The sequence below is a fragment of the Dendrobates tinctorius genome, unplaced genomic scaffold, assembly GCF_039654945.1.
Source record: "Dendrobates tinctorius isolate UK_male_01 unplaced genomic scaffold, ASM3965494v1 ptg000086l, whole genome shotgun sequence".
NCBI lineage: Eukaryota > Metazoa > Chordata > Amphibia > Anura > Dendrobatidae > Dendrobates > Dendrobates tinctorius.
In genome coordinates, this window is record NW_027361754.1 from 69,975,555 (window position 1) to 69,995,357 (window position 19,803).

A 19,803-nucleotide genomic window follows, 5' to 3' on the forward strand; every position below is an offset into this window, starting at 1 on the left:
TTTAGCCATAGTGGTTTCCTCCTATTTTTCGCATGTTTATTCCCATACGGTATATATTGTGCACAGGTCCTATTCAGGATGCTAATAAATGTCTCCCATTTTCTTTGTGTATTTTTATGTCTCAGGATATCATCCCAGTTAATTGCACCAAGATCATCTCTCATCCGTTGGAAATTTGCCTTCCTGAAGTTTAGTGTCCTTGTAACCCCTCTACTACACATCTTATTAAAGGATACATGAAAACTTATTAATTTGTGATCACTATTACCCAAGTGACCCTCAACCCTTACATTTGATATGCGGTCTGGCCTGTTGGTTAATATTAGGTCTAGCAGTGCCCCCCCTCTTGTTGGGTCCTGAACCAGTTGTGAAAGGTAATTGTCTCTCATCGTTGTCAGAAACCTATTACCCTTGCTGGAACTGCAGGTTTCGGTTCCCCAATGTATTTCAGGGTAGTTGAAGTCCCCCATAATAATGACTTCTCCTTGAGTCGCTGCTTCATCTATTTGCTTTATGAGGATATTCTCTGTAGCTTCCATTATTTTTGGAGATTTATAACAAACCCCTATCAGTAATTTATTATTTTTCCCCCCTCCCCTTATCTCTACCCACAGGGACTCTACATTTTCATTAGATTCATTTATATTATCACGAAGGATGGGTTTTAAGGATGATTTTACATATAAACACACGCCCCCCCTCGCTTATTTGTTCGGTCATTTCTGAACAGACTATAGCCCTGTAAATTAACAGCCCAGTCATGGCTCTCATCCAGCCATGTCTCAGATATCCCCACCATGTCATAATTATGTTCCAACAACATTAACTCCAATTCCTCCATTTTGTTGGCGAGACTTCTGGCATTAGTATACATGCACTTTATGTATCTCTCTGTACCTCTATTCTTTCTTAAATTATTAACTGTTCTAACCCCACCCCCCATGCCACCTCCACCCCCAATGTCATTATTTGTGCCCAGGTCTCTATCTGCACTGTCTTCCCCTCCTATAAAAGGAATACCCTCCCCCCCCGTCCCTAGTTTAAACACTCCTCCAACCTTCTAGCCATTTTCTCCCCCAGCACAGCGGCACCCTCCCCATTGAGGTGCAGCCCGTCCCTAGCGTAGAACCTGTAGCCAACTGAGAAGTCGGCCCAGTTCTGCAGGAACCCAAACCCCTCCTTCCTACACCAATTCCTGAGCCACTTATTAACCTCCCTAATCTCCCGTGTGGCACGTGGTACAGGAAGTATTTCCGAAAATACCACCTTGGAGGTCCTTGCTTTAAGCTTACAGCCTAATTCCCTGAAATCATCTTTAAGGACCTTCCACCTACCTCTAACTTTGTCATTTGTGCCAATGTGCACCATGACCGCTGGATCCTCTCCAGCCCCTCCCAGTAATCTGTCAACCCGATCAGTGATGTGTCGGACTCGAGCGCCAGGTAGGCAGCACACCGTTCGACGATCCCTGTCATTGTGACAGATTGCCCTATCTGTCCCTCTAATAATTGAGTCTCCCACTACCAGCACCTGTCTGGCCTGCCCTGCTCTCCTATATCCCCCCTTACAGGAGCAGACACTCCTCCGGCTTTCAGAGGACATGCCTTGCTGCAGCAGTGCTACTCCTGCACTAACACTCCCCTCATCTGCCAACTTAGCAAACTTATTGGGGTGTGCCAGATCAGGACTAGCCTCCCTGGTGCTCTTCCCTCTACCCCGCCTTCTAACTGTCACCCAGCTAGCTGCTTCATTGTCCTGCAGCTCCAACCTAGCATCCCCCCCTCATCTATCCCATTGAGCATCTGCTCAGTGAGCAGAAGACTCCTTTCCATATTGTCTATGGATCTCAGTGTTGCCAGCTGCACATTTAGTTCCAGTATCTGGGCTTCCAAATGCACAACGTGCTCACATCTCGCACAGCAGTATGCACCCTCGACCGGCTGTTCAAGGATTTCATACATGCGGCAAGACGTGCACTGGATGGCATTGGCAATAGTGGAGCACATCCTAATGGGGATTGCACCAGACAATAAGATAAGCAAAAATAAATTAAAAAAAAAAAAAAAAAAAGTATTAATATAACAGCAATTCAGTAAGACCTCCCTTGGAAACTCCCTGAATCTAAAGTCACTGAATTTCAAGTCACACACTTACCACAGTTCGCACTTACGCTCAGGTCACACTCAGCTCGTTCACACTCGCTCAGGAAGAAGATTTAAAAGAGTTTTTTTTTTTTTTTTTTTTTTTCCCCTTTTACCAGCACACCACCTTGCTGCTCAATGCACTTCCAAAAGGAAGCAGCTCGCTGCGGAAGTGCGGGGAATTCCCGCCTACCTTGCTCATTCACATGCTGCTGAACCAAAGATTCCTACACCTGATGTATTTTTTGGGGATCGGTCTAAATATTTGAATTTCAAAAATAATTGTAAATAATTTTTTGACTTGAAGCCTAACTCGTCAGGGAGCTCCACGCAGCAGGTTAAAATTGTCATCTCTTTGCTGCGTGGCGATCCCCAGGATTGGGCGTTTTCTTTGAAACCAGATGATCCTATTCTGACTAATGTGAACGCATTTTTTCAGGCCTTGGGGTTGTTGTATGACGAACCTAATGCCATTGATCAGGCTGAAAAGACCCTGCTGGCATTGAACCAGGGTCGTGATTCAGCAGAATTGTACTGTCAAAAATTCCGAAAGTGGGCAGTACTTACTACCTGGAATGATAATGCCTTGGCTGCTCTCTTTCGGAAGGGGTTGTCAGAAGCCGTAAAAGATACTATGGTGGGATTTCCTGTTCCCTCTGGTCTTGACGATTCTATGTCTTTAGCCATTCAGGTTGATCGGCGTTTGCGCGAACGCAGAGCTGCACGAGAGGTTTTGCCACCTGTTGAACAGATGTCTGAACCTATGCAATGTGATAGAGTTTTTTCCAGAGAGCAGCGTCAGAAGTTCAGAAGGCGTAATAAGTTGTGTTTTTCTGTGGAGATGCCTCACATATTATTTCTGTCTGTCCTAAACGCGAGAAACGCCTTGCACACACGTTTTCTGTTGGTGGTGTTCAACCTAAGTTTCTTCTGGCCATTACTCTGATCTGCTCCCTGTCCACATTTTCCGCCAAGGCTTTTGTGGATTCGGGAGCAGCTCTAAACCTAATGGACTTGGATTTTGCTAAACGTTGTGGATTTCCGATGACACCTCTGCAGACGCCTATCCCTTTGAGGGGGATTGATGCTACTCCTTTGGCTAAAAATAAACCTCAGTTTTGGACCCAGGTGGTAATGCGGGTCGCCCCAGACCATCAAGAAAATTGCAGGTTTTTGGTGTTACATAATCTGCATGATACTATTGTTCTGGGGTTTCCCTGGTTACAAATTCATAATCCAGTTTTGGATTGGAAATCTGTGTCTGTGGTGAGTTGGGGTTGTCGGTGTGCCTTTAGTGAGGCTCCGGTGTTTTCCACCTCTCCTCAATCGCATGATGTTCCTGATTATTTGGCGGACTTTTATGATGTATTTAGTGAGAATGAGTCTGCGTCTCTGCCTCCTCATAGGAGTTATGACTGTGCAATTGAACTGAGCCCGGGGTGTAAATTTCCCAAGGGTCAACTCTTCAATTTATCTGTACCCGAGCACGAGGCTATGCGATCCTATATTAAGGAGGCGTTGGAGAAGGGTCATATTAGACCATCCTCGTCGCCCTTAGGTGCCGGGTTTTTTTTTGTAGCCAAAAAGGATGGATCATTAAGACCTTGTATTGATTATCATGCTCTCAACAAAATTACTGTTAAATATCAGTATCCGTTACCCCTTATTTCTGATCTATTCTCCAGAGTTAAAGGTGCTTGCTGGTTTACCAAGCTTGACCTCAGGGGGGCGTATAATCTTATTCGCATTAAGCATGGGGATGAATGGAAGACGGCATTTAATACTCCGGAGGGACATTTTGAGTACCTGGTGATGCCTTTTGGGCTCACTAATGCCCCTTCTGTCTTCCAGTGCTTCATGAACGATATTTTCCGAGATTTTGTCGATAAATTTTTGATTATCTATCTGGATGATATTTTGATCTTCTCCAAGGATTGGGATTCTCATGTGGAACATATTCGGACTGTGTTCCGGATCTTGAGGGAGAATTCCCTGTATGTCAAAGGATCTAAATGCCTTTTTGGAGTACAGAGGATTTCTTTTTTGGGATTTATTTTGTCCCCGTCAACTATTGAAATGGATCCGGCCAAGGTACAGGCCATTTACGATTGGGTTCAGCCCACTTCTTTGAAGGCCCTCCAGAAGTTTTTGGGTTTTGCTAATTTTTATCGGAAATTTATAGCAAAATTTTCTAGTATTGCCAAGCCATTGACTGATTTGACTAAGAAGGGTGCTGATGTGTTAAATTGGTCTCCGGAGGCTGTTTCTTCCTTTCAGGAGCTGAAGCGAAGATTCACCTCCGCCCCGGTTTTGCGGCAACCTGATGTCTCACTTCCGTTCCAGGTAGAGGTGGATGCTTCTGAGATTGGTGCAGGAGCTGTTTTGTCCCAAAAGGATCCTGTAACATCTAAAATGAATCCCTGTGCTTTCTTTTCCCGAAAGTTCCCTCCATCTGAACGTAACTATGATGTGGGGAATCGGGAACTGTTAGCCATAAAATGGGCATTTGAGGAGTGGAGACATTGGTTGGAGGGAGCTAAGCATCAAGTCGTGGTCCTCACTGACCACAAGAATTTGATTTACCTAGAGTCGGCTAAGCGCTTGAACCCTAGACAGGCTAGGTGGGCCTTGTTTTTTACACGTTTTGATTTTGTGGTTTCTTTTCTTCCTGGAACTAAGAATGTCAAGGCTGACGCCCTCTCTAGGAGCTTCTTTGCTGATTCTCCTGTGGTGACTGACCAAGCCTGCTACCATCTTAGGCGAAGGGGTAGTTCTTTCTGCCATCTCGCCCGATTTGAGACGTGCTCTGGAAGAGTTCCAGGAGGACAAACCTGAGCGTTGTCCCAGTGGAAAGTTGTATGTTACTGACCAGTGGAAGAATAGAGTGATGTCTGAAGTTCATTGCTCTGCTTTGGCTGGTCATCCAGGTATTTTTGGTACTAGAGATCTGGTGAGTCGCTCTTTTTGGTGGCCCTCCTTGTCTCGTGATGTCAGGAATTTTGTGCAGTCCTGTGTGACGTGCTCCCGGTCTAAATCGTGTTCTCACTCTAGTGGGTTGTTGATGCCTTTGCCTGTCCCCAAGAGGCCATGGACCCATATTTCAATGGATTTCATCTCTGATATGCCTGTCTCTCAAAGGATGACTGTTATTTGGGTGATTTGTGATAGGTTCTCTAAGATGGTTCATCTTGTACCACTCCCTAAGTTGCCGTCTTCCTCTGAATTGGTGCCCCTGTTTTTACAACAGGTGGTTCGCTTGCACGGGATTCCTGAGAACATTGTATCTGACAGAGGAGTCCAGTTTGTGTCTAGATTTTGGAGAACTTTCTGTTCCAAGCTGGGAATTCAGTTGTCCTTCTCCTCTGCTTTTCACCCTCAGACCAATGGGCAGACAGAGAGAACAAACCAGACCTTGGAGTCATATTTGAGATGTTTTATTTCTGCTGATCAGGATGATTGGGTTTCATTTTTGCCCTTGGCCGAATTTGCTTTAAATAATAGAGCTAGTTCTGCCACTTTGATGTCACCTTTTTTTTGTAACTTTGGGTTTCATCCTCGATTTTCTTCAGGGCAGGTGGAGCCCTCTGCCTGCCCAGGTGTTGACACTGTGGTGGAGAGAATGCACCAGATCTGGGACCAAGTGGTGGATAAGTTATCTCTCTCCCAGGAAAAGGCCCAGCGGTTTTCCAACCGACATAGGACCATTGGTCCCCAGTTTAAGGTTGGTGATATGGTGTGGTTATCATCAAAAAATATTGCTATGAAGGTGGCTTCTCCTAAGTTTAAGCCTAGATTTATTGGACCTTACAAGATTTTGGAGATTATTAATCCGGTCTCTTTTCGTTTGGCTCTTCCTGTCACTTTTAAAATCCATAATGTGTTCCATAAATCTTTGTTGAAGAGGTTTGTTGAACCTGTTGTTCCGGGGGTTGCACCTCCAGACCCTGTATTGGTTGAAGGTAACATGGAATATGAGGTAGAGAAAGTACTGGATTCCCGTCTGGCTAGACGGAGACTCCAGTATTTGGTTAAGTGGAAGGGTTATGGTCAGGAGGATAATTCCTGGGTCTCTGCCTCTGATATTCATGCCAAAAGATTGGTGCGTGCCTTTCATCGGGCTCACCCTGATCGCCCTGGTGGCGTGGTTGAGGGTTCGGTGACCCCTCCTCAAGGGGGAGGTACTGTTGTGAGTTCATTTTCCCCTTCACTACTGAGGCCCGAGGAACTCCCTCTTCTGGTGAAGAAAGGTAGTGAGCCTGATTGTCAAACACCTGGGGCTGATGATGATGACTGGCTGAGTGGAGTTAATGACTGGATATAAGGCTGCCGACGCCCTTCTGGCCTGCGGGTCATTTCTCTGTGGACTTCTAGGAAACCAGTCTGATTCCTGCTCATCTAAAGCTAAGATTTCTGCTTTGCCTTTTTGCATTAGTGTTTTGTTTTCCTTGCTTTTCTGGATTCTGCCATTCCCTGCTGGGGTGAGCTGAATCTCCTTTTGCCTGTTGCTCTGTCTTCAGAATATTCCTGAGTACTGACATAGCCTTTTTTGAAGCCTAGCGTCTTCAGGGCCTTCTTTACTGTCAGTTTGTTGGCTCTTATTTTCATAGGGTTTTTTCACGGATTGCAGACAGCAGCCTTCCTGTCCTTTCCTATCTAATCTAGCTTGGGCCCCATCTTTGCTCAGTCTATCTTTCTGTCTGTGTTTTGTTCTTTCTTCTTGCTTCACCGTCATTATATGTGGGGAGCTGCCTTTTGCTTTGGGGTCTGCTCTGGGGCAGTTTAGATTTCCCTTTCTGTCTTTAGGCTATGTAGTCCTCCGGCTGTGATCGAGGGGCCTAGGGCATCGTAGGAGCCCCCCACGGCTACTGCTAGTTGTGTTGATAGGTTCAGGGGTCTGCAATCCGATAGCTGCCAACTTCTCTGGTTTTCTGGACTTAGCTAGCATTTCTATTTTTGCCTCCTACGGTGACTCAATCATAACAGTGCTGTGAAAGAAAAGCTGCAGATGCAGAACTGACTGTAATGATACAAAGCTCTGCTGTAATTTTCCTTTCCCTCATACCAACTGCCATGAGATGGAAGATGAAAGGTGTATGCAATCACACTCATCTCTGCTCAATTCCCTGCATTTTGTAATCACACACAGCTCTACAGTGAGATTAGTGGAAAGAGTAGGCTGTCTGTCATTACATGTTTCACACAAGTTAAAATAATTTCTAAACTTTTGTGGGGGATGTTCTTTTTCCCTCTATGCTGCTGCCTGCCTATGATAGGTCAACCTTTTACAGAGGAAGAAGTACATGCTTTTAATGGCTAGCACGCCTACTTATTATAGTGTGAAGCTGTTCACATGTAAGTGTGTTTTTGCAGACTGATTGGTCCATATAAAGTGAAGGAGACTTGTCTGATTTTAATCTGAGTCTAAGATAAAACTCCCAAGTGCAAATCTATGCATCAGGCCACGTTCAGACATTCGGTATTTGGTCAGTATTTTACATAGGGTATTTGTAAGCTAAAGCAAGGAGTGGGTCATAAATACAGAAGTGGTGACGTGTTTCTATTATACTTTTCCTCTGACTGTTCCACTCCTGGTTTTAGCTTACAAATACTGAATGAATATGTGAATGTGGCCTTTGTGTGGCCTAAAAACTGACCTCACTGGGATGGCATTTGAATATTGTCCGCTTTTTCCACAGACCCATAGACTTGCATTGTCTATTTTAATTGAATTGGATCAACATCAGACATGTCTCTGTGATTTTTCACATTTTCTTTTCTTTACAGGGGAAGTTTCTTGATAAACTTGGAGTATGGAACGTTGCAGGACCTATTAATTTTCTACAAAAAATATTAATGCCTAGGCTGAAGGATGATCCAGAGATCGTCACAAAAGACCTACAATTTGGAGGAGTGCCAGTGAGGGTCTACCAACACCGATCTCCTTCAGCTGGTGGCAGAAAAGGAGTCATGTTCTTTCATGGAGGAGGATTCGTGTTTGGGAGTATTGGTAAGCTAATAAAACTCTGTGGTTGGGGCTGCTTTCTATTGCACTGCCACTAATGGGTTACAATGGGTGAGCTGTCCTTCTATCTATGTATGCTTGCCATGACTAAGTTACATTTAACATAGGGTGTAATGATTTTTCTCATTATAAGAGCATCTTTTGGGACTATGTACCCTATTACATGCTATGACACATATATTCATTGTGTATACATCCCTCTGTTTTTGGTTATTTTGATATTTGGCAGCTTGAATTATCTATTATAAATCCAGATACTATTGTACATTATATTATTATATGGACCTGTTGTTAGTTATACATCATATATCTCATGCCCGGTATTTTGGTGAATCTGTGCAATGCATATCTTTTGACACTGTGTGCCATTTCCTTCCACTTTTTTATTATGTGAGTCATTGTTATTACTTGTGTAATAAAGCTTGTTTATATGTTTCTGGGTCACCCCCCCCCCCAGGGCTGTGGGGTACTCGGTACCGGGCCGGTCTCTCAGAGGGAGGTGTCACAGCAGCGGTGACCCGGTCCGTGGCCCTGGGTGCCCATGTAAAAGGGAGTTGAGAGATGGGAATAAAGTTTGTGAGTGGATGATTCGTGACGCCACCTGTGGTGTTCGGCAAGGAAGGTGTTAAGCCGACGCTGCAAACAGATCCTCTGGGACAGATGGTGTGGTGCAGCAATGATGTTGTAGCCCTCCACAGGCAGGGCTGTAGTCCCAGGGCAGTGAGGATAGGTGTTTAGGAAGAGGGTGCAGTGTCTGGCACAGAGATGTAGCAGTGCTGAAGATCTTGCAGGAAGGAGGCAAGGACACTACAGGGTGCAGTTTCTTTACCTTTACTTTGCTTGGTAAATGCAGTCCAGGGTCCAGATTACAGATGGTACAGGAGCTGGTTAGCCTGGAAGCAACTCAGGAATCTCTCTGTGCAGATGGGTTGTGTAGTCTCCTTCCTAGCGCTTACTTGAGGGATATGCAGTACTGTGTTACACTGAAGTTCCTCCTTCTTGTTTCCTTTTAGATCTACCTCGTATGGCAGACAGCTGTAGCCTTCTATCTCTTCTTTTAGCTCACCCATCGCTGTTGTGCCTCCGAGTCTTATGTGGAAATAGAGCATTTACAGCTTCCTATTCCTCTGGGTTCTGTTGCAGGAACGTCAGTATCCATACAACCTTGGCGACCAGGCTCCAGATCATGCGCTATCACTAGGAGTGAGCTCTCTATTCTCCGCTCAACCTCCAGCTTCTCTCTCCACATTGCCCTCCTCACAATAACTGACTAATTATCCTTTTCCGGCCCCCAGAGAGCAGCTCCTCCTCCAGTCTTGGTTCAGAGCTCCCTCTGCTGGCCTGGAGTGGGAGCTGTGTTGTATGCTGTGATTAACTGCCAGAGAGACCCTTCATTGCTTCCAAGCCTGACATTACCCTGCCTAGGAGGAAGGCAATGCCATTGTGGCGACCATACTCCTGGGGGCGCCACATTCCCCCTAGTGCAATTCAGTACTCCCGGACTGAAGGAAAACATGTGAACAATTTAACAAATAAACAATTATAAATGTACAAGATTTAAGAAAAATGAAAAATTACAAAAGCTAAAGCTCCAAAAATAGTCCTGTGACGATTAGTCCATGCGTCAATGTCTATGGTCCATTTCCTGAGCAAATGGTAAACTATGTACAAAGGTAGTTTTGACCACACATAGTCCTGTGGCCCAATTGTCCATCAAAAGAAACTGGAATATTCAAATAGGGGTTCTTACAGAGTCTCTGTAGGCACAAAACTTGAAACGTTGCATATTTACAGATTAACAATTACATAACTTATTATTATATTATTATTATTATTATAGCGCCATTTATTCCATGGCGCTTTACATGTGAGGAGGGGTATACATAATACATACAAGCACAGTAATCTTAAACAATACAAGTCACGACTGGTACAGGATGAGAGAGGACCCTGCCCGCGAGGGCTCACAATCTACAACGGGATGGGCGAGGATACAGTAGGCGAGGGTAGAGCTGGTCGTGCAGCGGTTTGGTGGATCGGTGGTTACTGCAAGTTGTAGGCTTGTCGGAAGAGGTAGGTCTTCAAGTTCTTTTTGAAGGTTTCCATGGTAGGCGAGAGTCTGATATGTTGTGGAAGAGAGTTCCAGAGTAGAGGGGATGCACAGGAGAAATCTTGTATGCGATTGTGGGAAGAGGAGATAAGAGGGGAGTACAGAAGGAGATCTTGTGAGGATCGGAGGTTTCGTGCAGGTAAGTGCCGGGAGACTAGGTCACAGATGTACGGAGGACTCAGGTTGTGGATGGCTTTGTATGTCATGGTTAGGGTTTTGAACTGGAGTCTTTGGGTAATGGGGAGCCAGTGCAGGGATTGACAGAGGCGAGAGGCCGGGGAATAGCGGGGGGACAGGTGGATTAGTCGGGCAGCAGAGTTAAGAATAGTTGGAGGGGTGCGAGAGTGTTAGAGGGGAGGCCACAGAGCAGGAGGTTGCAGTAGTCAAGGCAGGAGATGATGAGGGCATGGACTAGGGTTTTTGCAGATTCTTGGTTGAGGAATGTAGGGATCCATGAAACATTTTTGAGTTGAAGTCGGCAGGAAGCGGAAAGGGCTTGGATATGTGGTTTGAAAGAGAGATCAGTGTCAAGGATAACCCCGAGGCAGCGAGCTTGTGGGACTGGAGAGAGTGGGCAGCCGCTTACTTTAATGGATAGGTCTGTTGGGGGGGTCACGTGAGATGGGCGAAAGATGATTAATTCTGGTTTGTCCATATTAAGTTTTAGAAATCTAGCGGAGAAGAAGGATGAAATAGCAGGCAGACATTGAGGGATTCTGTTTAGTAAGGAGGTGATATCTGGTCCAGAGCTGTAGATCTGTGTGTCATCAGCATAGAGATGATACTGAAAGCCATGAGATTCTATGAGCTGTCCGAGGCCGGAGGTGTAAACGGAGAAGAGCAGGGGCCCTATATATACGAAACCTTTGGGGTGGAATACCTTGGGTACTACGGACAGACCTACGTAGCACTGGTGTTGTTGGGGACCTTACTGGATGCCTTGTGTTTACTACTACTGGTGTAGTGTGTTGTACTGGCTACATTACTGTTGGTTCTACGTAGCACAGGAATACTAGATTTCCTAGGACCACTTCTACTCACTGTGGGCATGACAGATTCACCACTGGCAGGGTGAGAATTCTCTTGTTCCACTGCTGGTGTAGCATCTGCTGCTTGCACTTGCTGATTTTCAGGGTGGTCTTGAGTCAATTCTTCTTGCACTACCAGTTGAGGAAAAGTCAAAACTGGCACCACTATGGCATTGTTTGCTCAAGTCCAATTTGCAGGGAATTCTCCAAGTACAGTGCTGACCTTTTCTTCTTCCTCTATGGGCTGAAGGTTGTTTTGTTCTTCCATTCTGTCCTTTAGTTGGTCAGGGCACAATTTCAGATGATCCCTCGATACTGCTGCTGAGGTTTCTCCCCCATCCTTACTGATAAGGCACACATTGATGTTATCGAAGTTTGATGGTACGATGGTGTAGGGTTCAGCTTCCCATTGGTCATCTAATTTATGCATCCTCCTCTTCCTTTTTAGGACTTGTTCTCCTGGTGACAAGGGAACTGCAGGTGCATGGTGATTGTAGTGCCTTTCTTGTTTTTGTCTTGCCTGAGCTAGACTCTTTTCTACACACTCTTGTACTCTTCGATACTGTTGCTGCCTCTCTGTGTCCCAGTCAGCATCTGGTGATGTCACCTCAGGTGTAAGGACTCCCATATCCATATCAATAGGCTGCTTAACAGACCTCGCTCTCATTAGGTAGGCTGGAGTGCAGTTGGTGGAATTCACAGGAATGTGGTTGTAGAGGTCTACCAGATCTGGCAACTTTTCTGGCCACAGATTCCTCTCTTCCAAAGGCAAGGTCTTCAGTAGGTCAATCACCACCTGGTTCATCTTTTCACACATGCCATTGGTCTGTGGATGGTACGGTGTTGTCCGGATCTTCTTGCAACCGTACAAGTTACAGAATTCCTGGAACACTTCTGCCTCAAAAGCTGGACCTTGATCTGTAAGCACTCGCTCGGGATATCCATGTGGTCGACAAAAGTGCTGTTGGAATTCTCTGGCTGCTGTCCTGGCTGTTTGATCCTTGACAGGCACGACTACCAGGAATCTTGAGTAGTGGTCAAAGATGGTAAGAGCATAAACGTAGCCTGAACGGCTTGGGACCAGCTTCACATGGTCCAGGGCAACCAACTCAAGGGGTTGTTTGGTTATTATTGGCTGCAAAGGAGCTCGCTGGCTGTTACGGTCCTTTCTGCGCAGGTTACATTGTCCACACTCCCGACACCAATTTTCAATGGCCTTCCTCATACCAGCCCAGTAGACTCTCTCCTGGAGCAAGGCCTCCAATTTCTTCCATCCGAAGTGTCCAGCTCCATTGTGGTATGCTTCCAAGACCATTGATACCTCCCTCTTTGGGACTACCACTTGCCAGAGCAACTCATGAGTGCGGGCATTGATACTCCTCCGACACAGCTTTCCTTCATAAATGAACAGCCTGGCTTTTTCCATCCACAACTGCTGGGTTTCTTCAGGAGCATCTGGATCTGGGCGTGAGTCAGCTTGTGACAGTAGCTCCTTTACCAGGCAGACTGCGGGGTCGCTATCCTGCGTTTCTGCCCAGTCATGATGAGGCAATGGATTTAGGGTGGCCTCTTTCACGATAGACCGTTCTTGTGTCCCGCTCGGTACTTGATGGTTAATTCATAGTTAGACAGCAGCTGCTCCAGTGCACCTAGTTTTGCAGTTTCCAAGTGAGTCAACGGGTTGTTGTCCATGAAGATGGTAAACTTGGCTGAAGCTAGGTAATGCCCAGACTACAGCGAGGAACTCCAGTTTGAAGGAACTGTAGTTGTCAGGGTTCCTTTCAGTGGGAAGAAGCTTCCTGCTGGTGTAGGAGATCGTTCTTTCTTTGCCATTCTGTACCTGTGACAGTACTGCTCCCAGTCCCACGTTGCCGGCATCAGTATACAGAACAAATGGTTGGTCATAATCTGGGTAGGCCAGAACTTCATCTCCTGTGAGAGCCATCTTCAGTCGAGTGAATGACATCTCTAGCTCCTCATGCCATTCAAATGTAGGACTCTTCTTCCTGGCTTTCTTTGGCTGGTCCACCAGAAGATTTTGCATAGGCGTGGCTAGCTCAGTGAAGCCTTTGATGAACCTTGGGTAGTAGCCTACCAACCCGAGGAATTGACGTACTTCATGGAGGTTGCTGGGCTTCTGCCAGTCCCAGATGACAGTGACTTTGTCTGGATCTGGTGCCACACCTTCTGCACTCACTACATGACCGAGGTACTGTACCTTGGGCTTCAGGAGGTGGCATTTGGATGGCTTCATTTTCAGGCCAAAGTTGGACAAGGCTTCAAACACCTCAGTCAGGTGCTCCAGATGGTCTTCATAAGTCTTGGAGAAAACAATGGCATCATCAAGGTACAACAGGACTGTCTCGAAGTTCTTGTGTCCCAGACAGCACTCCATCAGCCGTTGGAATGTCCCTAGGGCAGTGCAGAGCCCGAATGGCATGTAGTTGAACTCACAGAGACCCATTGGTGTTGTAAACGCTGTTTTCTCCTTGTCTGCCTCTGCCACGGGAACCTGCCAATACCCACTAGTGAGATCTAAGTTGGAAAACTAGTTAGCAGTTTTAAGTGTGGCTAATGACTCTTCAATTGTGGGTAATGGGTAGGCATCCTTATGTGCAATGCTGTTAATTTGTCTGTAATCAACACACATTCTCATGGTACCATCTTTCTTTTTCACAAAGACTATTGGAGCTGCCCAGGGGCTACAACTGTCTCTGATTACCCCAGCCTCCTTCATTTCCCGCAACATTCTTTTGGCACATTGATATTGTGTTGGGGGTATAGGCCGGTACCTTTCTTTAATGGGTGGATGATCTCCAGTGGGGATTTGGTGTTGAACCCCTTTTGCATTCCCAAATTCTAGAGGGTGTTTACTGAATACCCGCTCATACTCCTGAGTCACTCGGTAAACCCCACTCTTTTGGTATGAAGTGGTGGAGTCAGACCTACAGATGACTACCCATTCCTGCTACTACATGTGGGGCCAAATGACACCGCAAGAAACGACCTGGAAACCATCTGCAGAGACTTTGAAAACTTAGGCAAGAAAGTGAAAGAACTGGGAGCGCAGGTGGTCTTCTCTTCCATCCTCCCAGTGGATGGCCATGGAACAAGGAGGTGGAATAAGATTCTGCAGGTGAACAACTGGCTACGTCGATGGTGCCGTCAGCAACGATTTGGATTTCTGGATCACGGAGTGAATTACCTATACGATGGACTACTTGCTAGATATGGGGTGCACCTTACGAAGACTGGAAAACAAGTATTTGGAAGTTGCCTTGCTACACTTGTAAGGAGAGCTTTAAACTAGAACAACGTGGGAAGGGAAGCAAAAGACCAGAAAAAGCCATACACCTGACAAATGCTATTGAGAACTCTGCTATTAGAAGTGGAAAGGAAGAACAAAGACAAAAGAATCTAAATAATTAAAATATTGGAGAAAGAGACACCAATCACAAACTAAAATGTTTCTATACTAATGCACAAAGCATGGGCAGCAAACAAGGATAATTGGAACTACTAACGCAGGAAAAAAAATATGATGTCATTGGAATCACTGAAACTTGGTGGGATGATACACATGATTGGAATACAAGACTAGAAGGATACAACTTATTTGCAAGAAACAGACTTGATAAACGAGGAGGAGGTGTCGCATTGTATGTTAGAAACGCGTATATCTGCACAGAGATTGAAGCTTCAGAGACTGGGAGTTCTGTGGAAACTGTTTGGGTAAGAATACAAGGACAGAACCATGGAAAGGACACCATTGTAGGCATTTACTACAGGCCACCTGTGCAAACTGAAGATATGGATGAACTCTTTATGCATCAAATGGCCAAGTTCTCCAAAAAATATGACAGTTGTCATGGGAGATTTCAACTATCCAGACATTTGTTGGGAATCTCTCTCAGGCAAAACTAACAGGTCAAGGAAATTCTTATCCTCTCTTGCTGACAACTTTATCTTCCAAAAGGTAGGGGAGAAAACAAGGGGATCTGCTACCTTGGATCTAACCCTTATAAACAGGGAGGAAATGGTTGAGGAGGTAAAAGTGGCTGGGACCCTAGGAGGTAGCGACCATCCTATTTTAGAATTTTGGATAACTAGAGGAGGAAGACCTGTGAAGACTCAGACTTCAAGGTTAGATTTCAGAAAGGCAGATATTAAGGGATTCAGAAAGAGAATTGGAGGGATCCAATGGCTGGATATCCTTAAAGACAAAAATGTCCAGGAAGGATGGGAAATCTTGAAAAATGAAATTCTCAAAGCACAATTGTTAACGATTCCGAAAAGAGGGAAGAATAGGAAGCATTTAAGGAAACCAGGATGGATGAACACAGAACTTAAGCACATGCTAAAAAGGAAGAAAGAAATGTTTATAAAATGGAAAGAGGGAGGCATACCTAAAGAAGAATATAATGATGTCTGCAGTACCTGCAGGGCACAAATCAGATTAGTAAAGCTGACAATGAATTGAGGCTTGCAAGAGATGTCAAAAGCAATAATAAAGGATTTGGGGGATATGTCAAAAGTAAAAGAAAGGTCAAAGATGCTATAGGATTTTTACAGGATGAAAATGATGAAATGGTAAGACAGGATGTTGAGAAGGCCGAACTTTTAAATTCCTATTTTGCATCTGTTTTCTCTCAGAAAGGAAATGTAACATCAACTGTTGTTCACTGTCCTATTAAGGGAATAGAAGAATCCAGGATATCTATAAACAGAAAGATAGTGAGGAAACACTTAGCTAACATAAATGAATTCAAGTCTCCAGGCCCAGATGAATTACACCCCAGAGTACTGAAGGAGATAGCAGAAGAAATTTTTGAACCTCTCTCCATAATCTTTGAAAATTCTTGGAAAACAGGAGAAGTCCCAGAAGACTGGAGAAGAGCAATTGTTGTTCCTATCTTCAAAAAGGGGAAGAATGTGGACCCAGGCAACTATAGGCCGGTGAGTCTGACTTCTATACCAGGAAAGATCTTTGAACAAATTATTAAACAACATGTATGTCAGTACCTGGATAAGAATGAAGTGATTAAACAGAGTCAGCATGGGTTTGTAACTAATAAGTCATGTCAGACTAACTTAATTTCCTTCTATGACGGAATCACTGATTGGGTGGATCAAGGAAATGCTGTAGATATAGTATATCTTGACTTCAGCAAAGCATTTGACAAAGTATCTAATACAATCCTTATTGAAAAAATGACTAAGTATGGAATGGACAAGGCAACTGTTAGGTGGATTCATAACTGTCTTAGTGATCGGACCCAAAGAGTGCTCGTAAATGGCTGCATATCCAGTTGGAAGAATGTCTCAAGTGGGGTACCTCAGGGCTCTGTCCTGGGCCCTGTATTGTTCAACATCTTTATCATCAATTTAGATGAAGGAATTGAGGGTAAACTGATTACATTTGCTGATGACACAAAGCTAGGAGGGATAGCTAATACTAGAGAAGAGAGAGAGAGAGAGGATTCAAAAAGATATAAATAAACTGGAGCAGTGGGCAGCAACTAACAGAATGGTTTTTAACAGGGAAAAATGCAAAGTACTACATCTGGGCAATAAAAATGAAAAAAGCATATACAGAATGGGAGGAATAGGGCTAAGCAACAGCACATGTGAAAAAGACTTGGGTATACTAATAGATCACAGACTGAATATGAGTCAACAGTGTGATGCAGCAGCAAAAAAGGCAAATGCAATTCTAGGATGTATTAACAGGAGCATACAGTCTAGATCACGTGAAGTCATTATTTCCCTCTACTCCTCTTTGGTCAGACCTCATCTGGAATATTGTGTCCAGTTTTGGGCACCACATTTTAAAAAAGACATCAACAAACTGGAGCAAGTTCAGAAAAGAGCGACCAGAATGGTGACCGGTCTGCAAGCCCTGTCTTATGAGGAAAGGTTGCAGGATTTGGGAATGTTTAGTTTGGAAAAGAGAAGTCTGAGAGGAGACTTAATAGCTGTCTACAAAAATCTCAAGGGCTGTCACATTGTAGAAGGATCATCTTTATTCTCATTTGCACAAGGAAAGACTAGAAGCAATGGGATGAGACTGAATGGGAGGTGACACAGATTAGATATTAGAAAAAACTTTTTGACAGTTAGAGTGATCAATGAGTGGAACAGGCTGCCACGAGAAGTGGTGAGTGCTCCTTCAATGGAAGTCTTCAAACAGAGGCTGGACAGACATCTGACTGGGATGATTTAGCGAATCCTGCATTGAGCAGGGGGTTGAACCAGATGGCCCAGGAGGTCCCTTCCAACTCTACGATTCTATGATTCTATTCTATGATTCTGTGATTCTAGTTCCCACCTGCAGCTGCTGACACCACTCCTCCAGGTGCTTTACAGAGCCATTGTCCTCCACCTGGTCGGATGAGACCAATGGCTCTGCTGCCCGTATTGCATTGGTACTGACAGTAAGCAGCTTAGCAACTGTGGCATACCGAGGTATTGTGGCCTCCTCTTCCCCACAATTCAAGAGGCGTACAGGTACTCTCCCTTTGCGGACATCAACTACCCCTCTGGCTGTCAGGACAGTGGGCCGACTATCAGAGTACACTGGCTCTGCCAATGCTTGGTAATCTTTTCCTCTGAGACCTATGGCTCCCTGACACCAAATTAACATTTCACATCTGGGGGGTATCGCAATGGGGAAAGAATCACTCACTCTGACGCTGCCAATTTCTCCGCCAGAGAGTTCTACCTGCTGTCTTTGCATCAGGGCTTTGATCTCCTTCTGCAGGACTCGTTGTTCACTGGAACCAGCAGTCTCGGCTACCTGTTGCAACAAAACAATAACCTCGGAAAGACAATTTTCAATCACATTGGTACCTAGAGTCATCATTGGGTTACATTCTCGTCGATCAATGTGTACAACTATCAGACCTTGAGATTTTAACTCTACTCTCCCCACTTTAACAGTAATTTCTTTACATCCTACTTACGGTAAAGACTGACCATTGCTGGCAACTACTGTCAGTTCATCACATGGGCCACGGGTAAGTTCAGAGTCAGCCCAATACCGCTTGTAAAGGATATATGGCATAGTTGTCACCTGAGAGCCAGTGTCCAGCAAAGTGTTCATGGGGATGCCGTCAACCACCACTGGGAGGACCGGTCTCCCTCCAACATACTTAGCTCGCCAATTCTTTGGGCCTTGTGGTCCTACTCCTGGGGGTTGGCCCTCTGCCCCAGGGGTTGCTCATTTAAATAACAAAATCTTGCGATGTGGCCTGCCTTGTAGCAGTGACGACAGATGGGACGTCCGTCCTGGTCATAGCGATCGTTGGTTCTCCCTCGGAGTAGTGGGATCCTCTTCTTCTTTAGCCACGGGACATCCTCTGGACTGGAAGCCAGCTGGATCTTCTCCTTGGAGGATAGTTGCAGGGACTACACAGTCTTGGCAAGGGCAGCCATACCTTTGGTCAACTCCTGGACCTGAAGACGCAGTTCGGCAGATGGATCTTTGTCCAGAGTCTGTGCATCAGCCTCCACAGGGCTGGAGGGGAAAGACGCTGCTTCCTGGTGGTATGTGATCGCTGGGCGCCTAGGGGGCGCTGGACGGCTGACATTTGGTTCATGCAGCACCCGGATAGCCCTGTCTTTGAAGTCTGCAAAGTCTAGGTCAGGGTTTTGCAGGGCTATGATGCGCAGCTGTGCTCTGTGGGTACTGGATAGGAGTCCCTCAATGAATTGTTCCTTTAACAGTCCGTCTCCATCTTTCAAACTGTCTGGGTCAATCTGCTTGACGGCTCGCAGCGCCTCCTGCAGGTTAAGAGCATAGTCCTTTATACTGTCCTGCGCTTTCTGCTTACACCCAAAGAATCTCATCTTGATTTCAGCGGCACTGCGGGTGTCAAAGGTGCTTCTTAGCTTAGCCAGGATCTTTTTAACAGTCTCCTTATCAGTGTCCTGCCAGGCTTTTACTTCTCTCTGTGCTGCACCTGTTAGCTGCCCAATAAGGATGTTCACCTTCTGGTTTTCAGACAGAGGATACACTTCAAACAAACTGCACAGTCTCTCTTTGAAGTCACTCAGGGTATGTGACTCCCCTGAATACTGCGGAAACCATGCTGCTCCCTGTATGTAAGGCTTAGACAGCGGCATTATGGGGACCGCTGCGGTGGGTGCTATTGGAGCCGCAGCAGCGTTGGGCCCTGCATCTTGCGGCGCTGAGGGGTTGGCGGGGGTGTCCGCCGCTGCCTCCGACATTCTCTTCCCCCCTTAGTTAACGTTTGGCCAGGCCCTGGGTTGCGCTGGTTTACCGGTTACCGCTCCACCGGCTAGACGATCAGGGGATGCCGGGACTGCAAGCCTCGGCTTCCCACTTCTCACGGGCTGGCCTCTTCCCGCGTGGCACTCCACTTTTTTGCGCTTTTCGGCTGGCTCCGCTCACGACTGCCCGCCCCTTAGGCTTCCTGTGTGCGCCAAGCAGCAGGGTAATGGCGGCAATGGCACAAATAGTCTATGGCACAAAACACAGTC

At 45.7% G+C, this 19,803-nt stretch overlaps 1 protein-coding gene across 1 annotated transcript in view; it reads left to right on the forward strand.

The window, feature by feature from the left end:
* The window catches only part of LOC141097997 (arylacetamide deacetylase-like 4), a 41,235-nt gene that overhangs the window by 9,030 nt on the left and 12,402 nt on the right, over positions 1 to 19,803 (forward strand). The window contains exon 2 of the mRNA XM_073585576.1: positions 7,926 to 8,148. Coding sequence (XP_073441677.1) covers positions 7,926 to 8,148 — 223 coding nt within the window. The remainder of the gene's footprint in view (positions 1 to 7,925; positions 8,149 to 19,803) is intronic.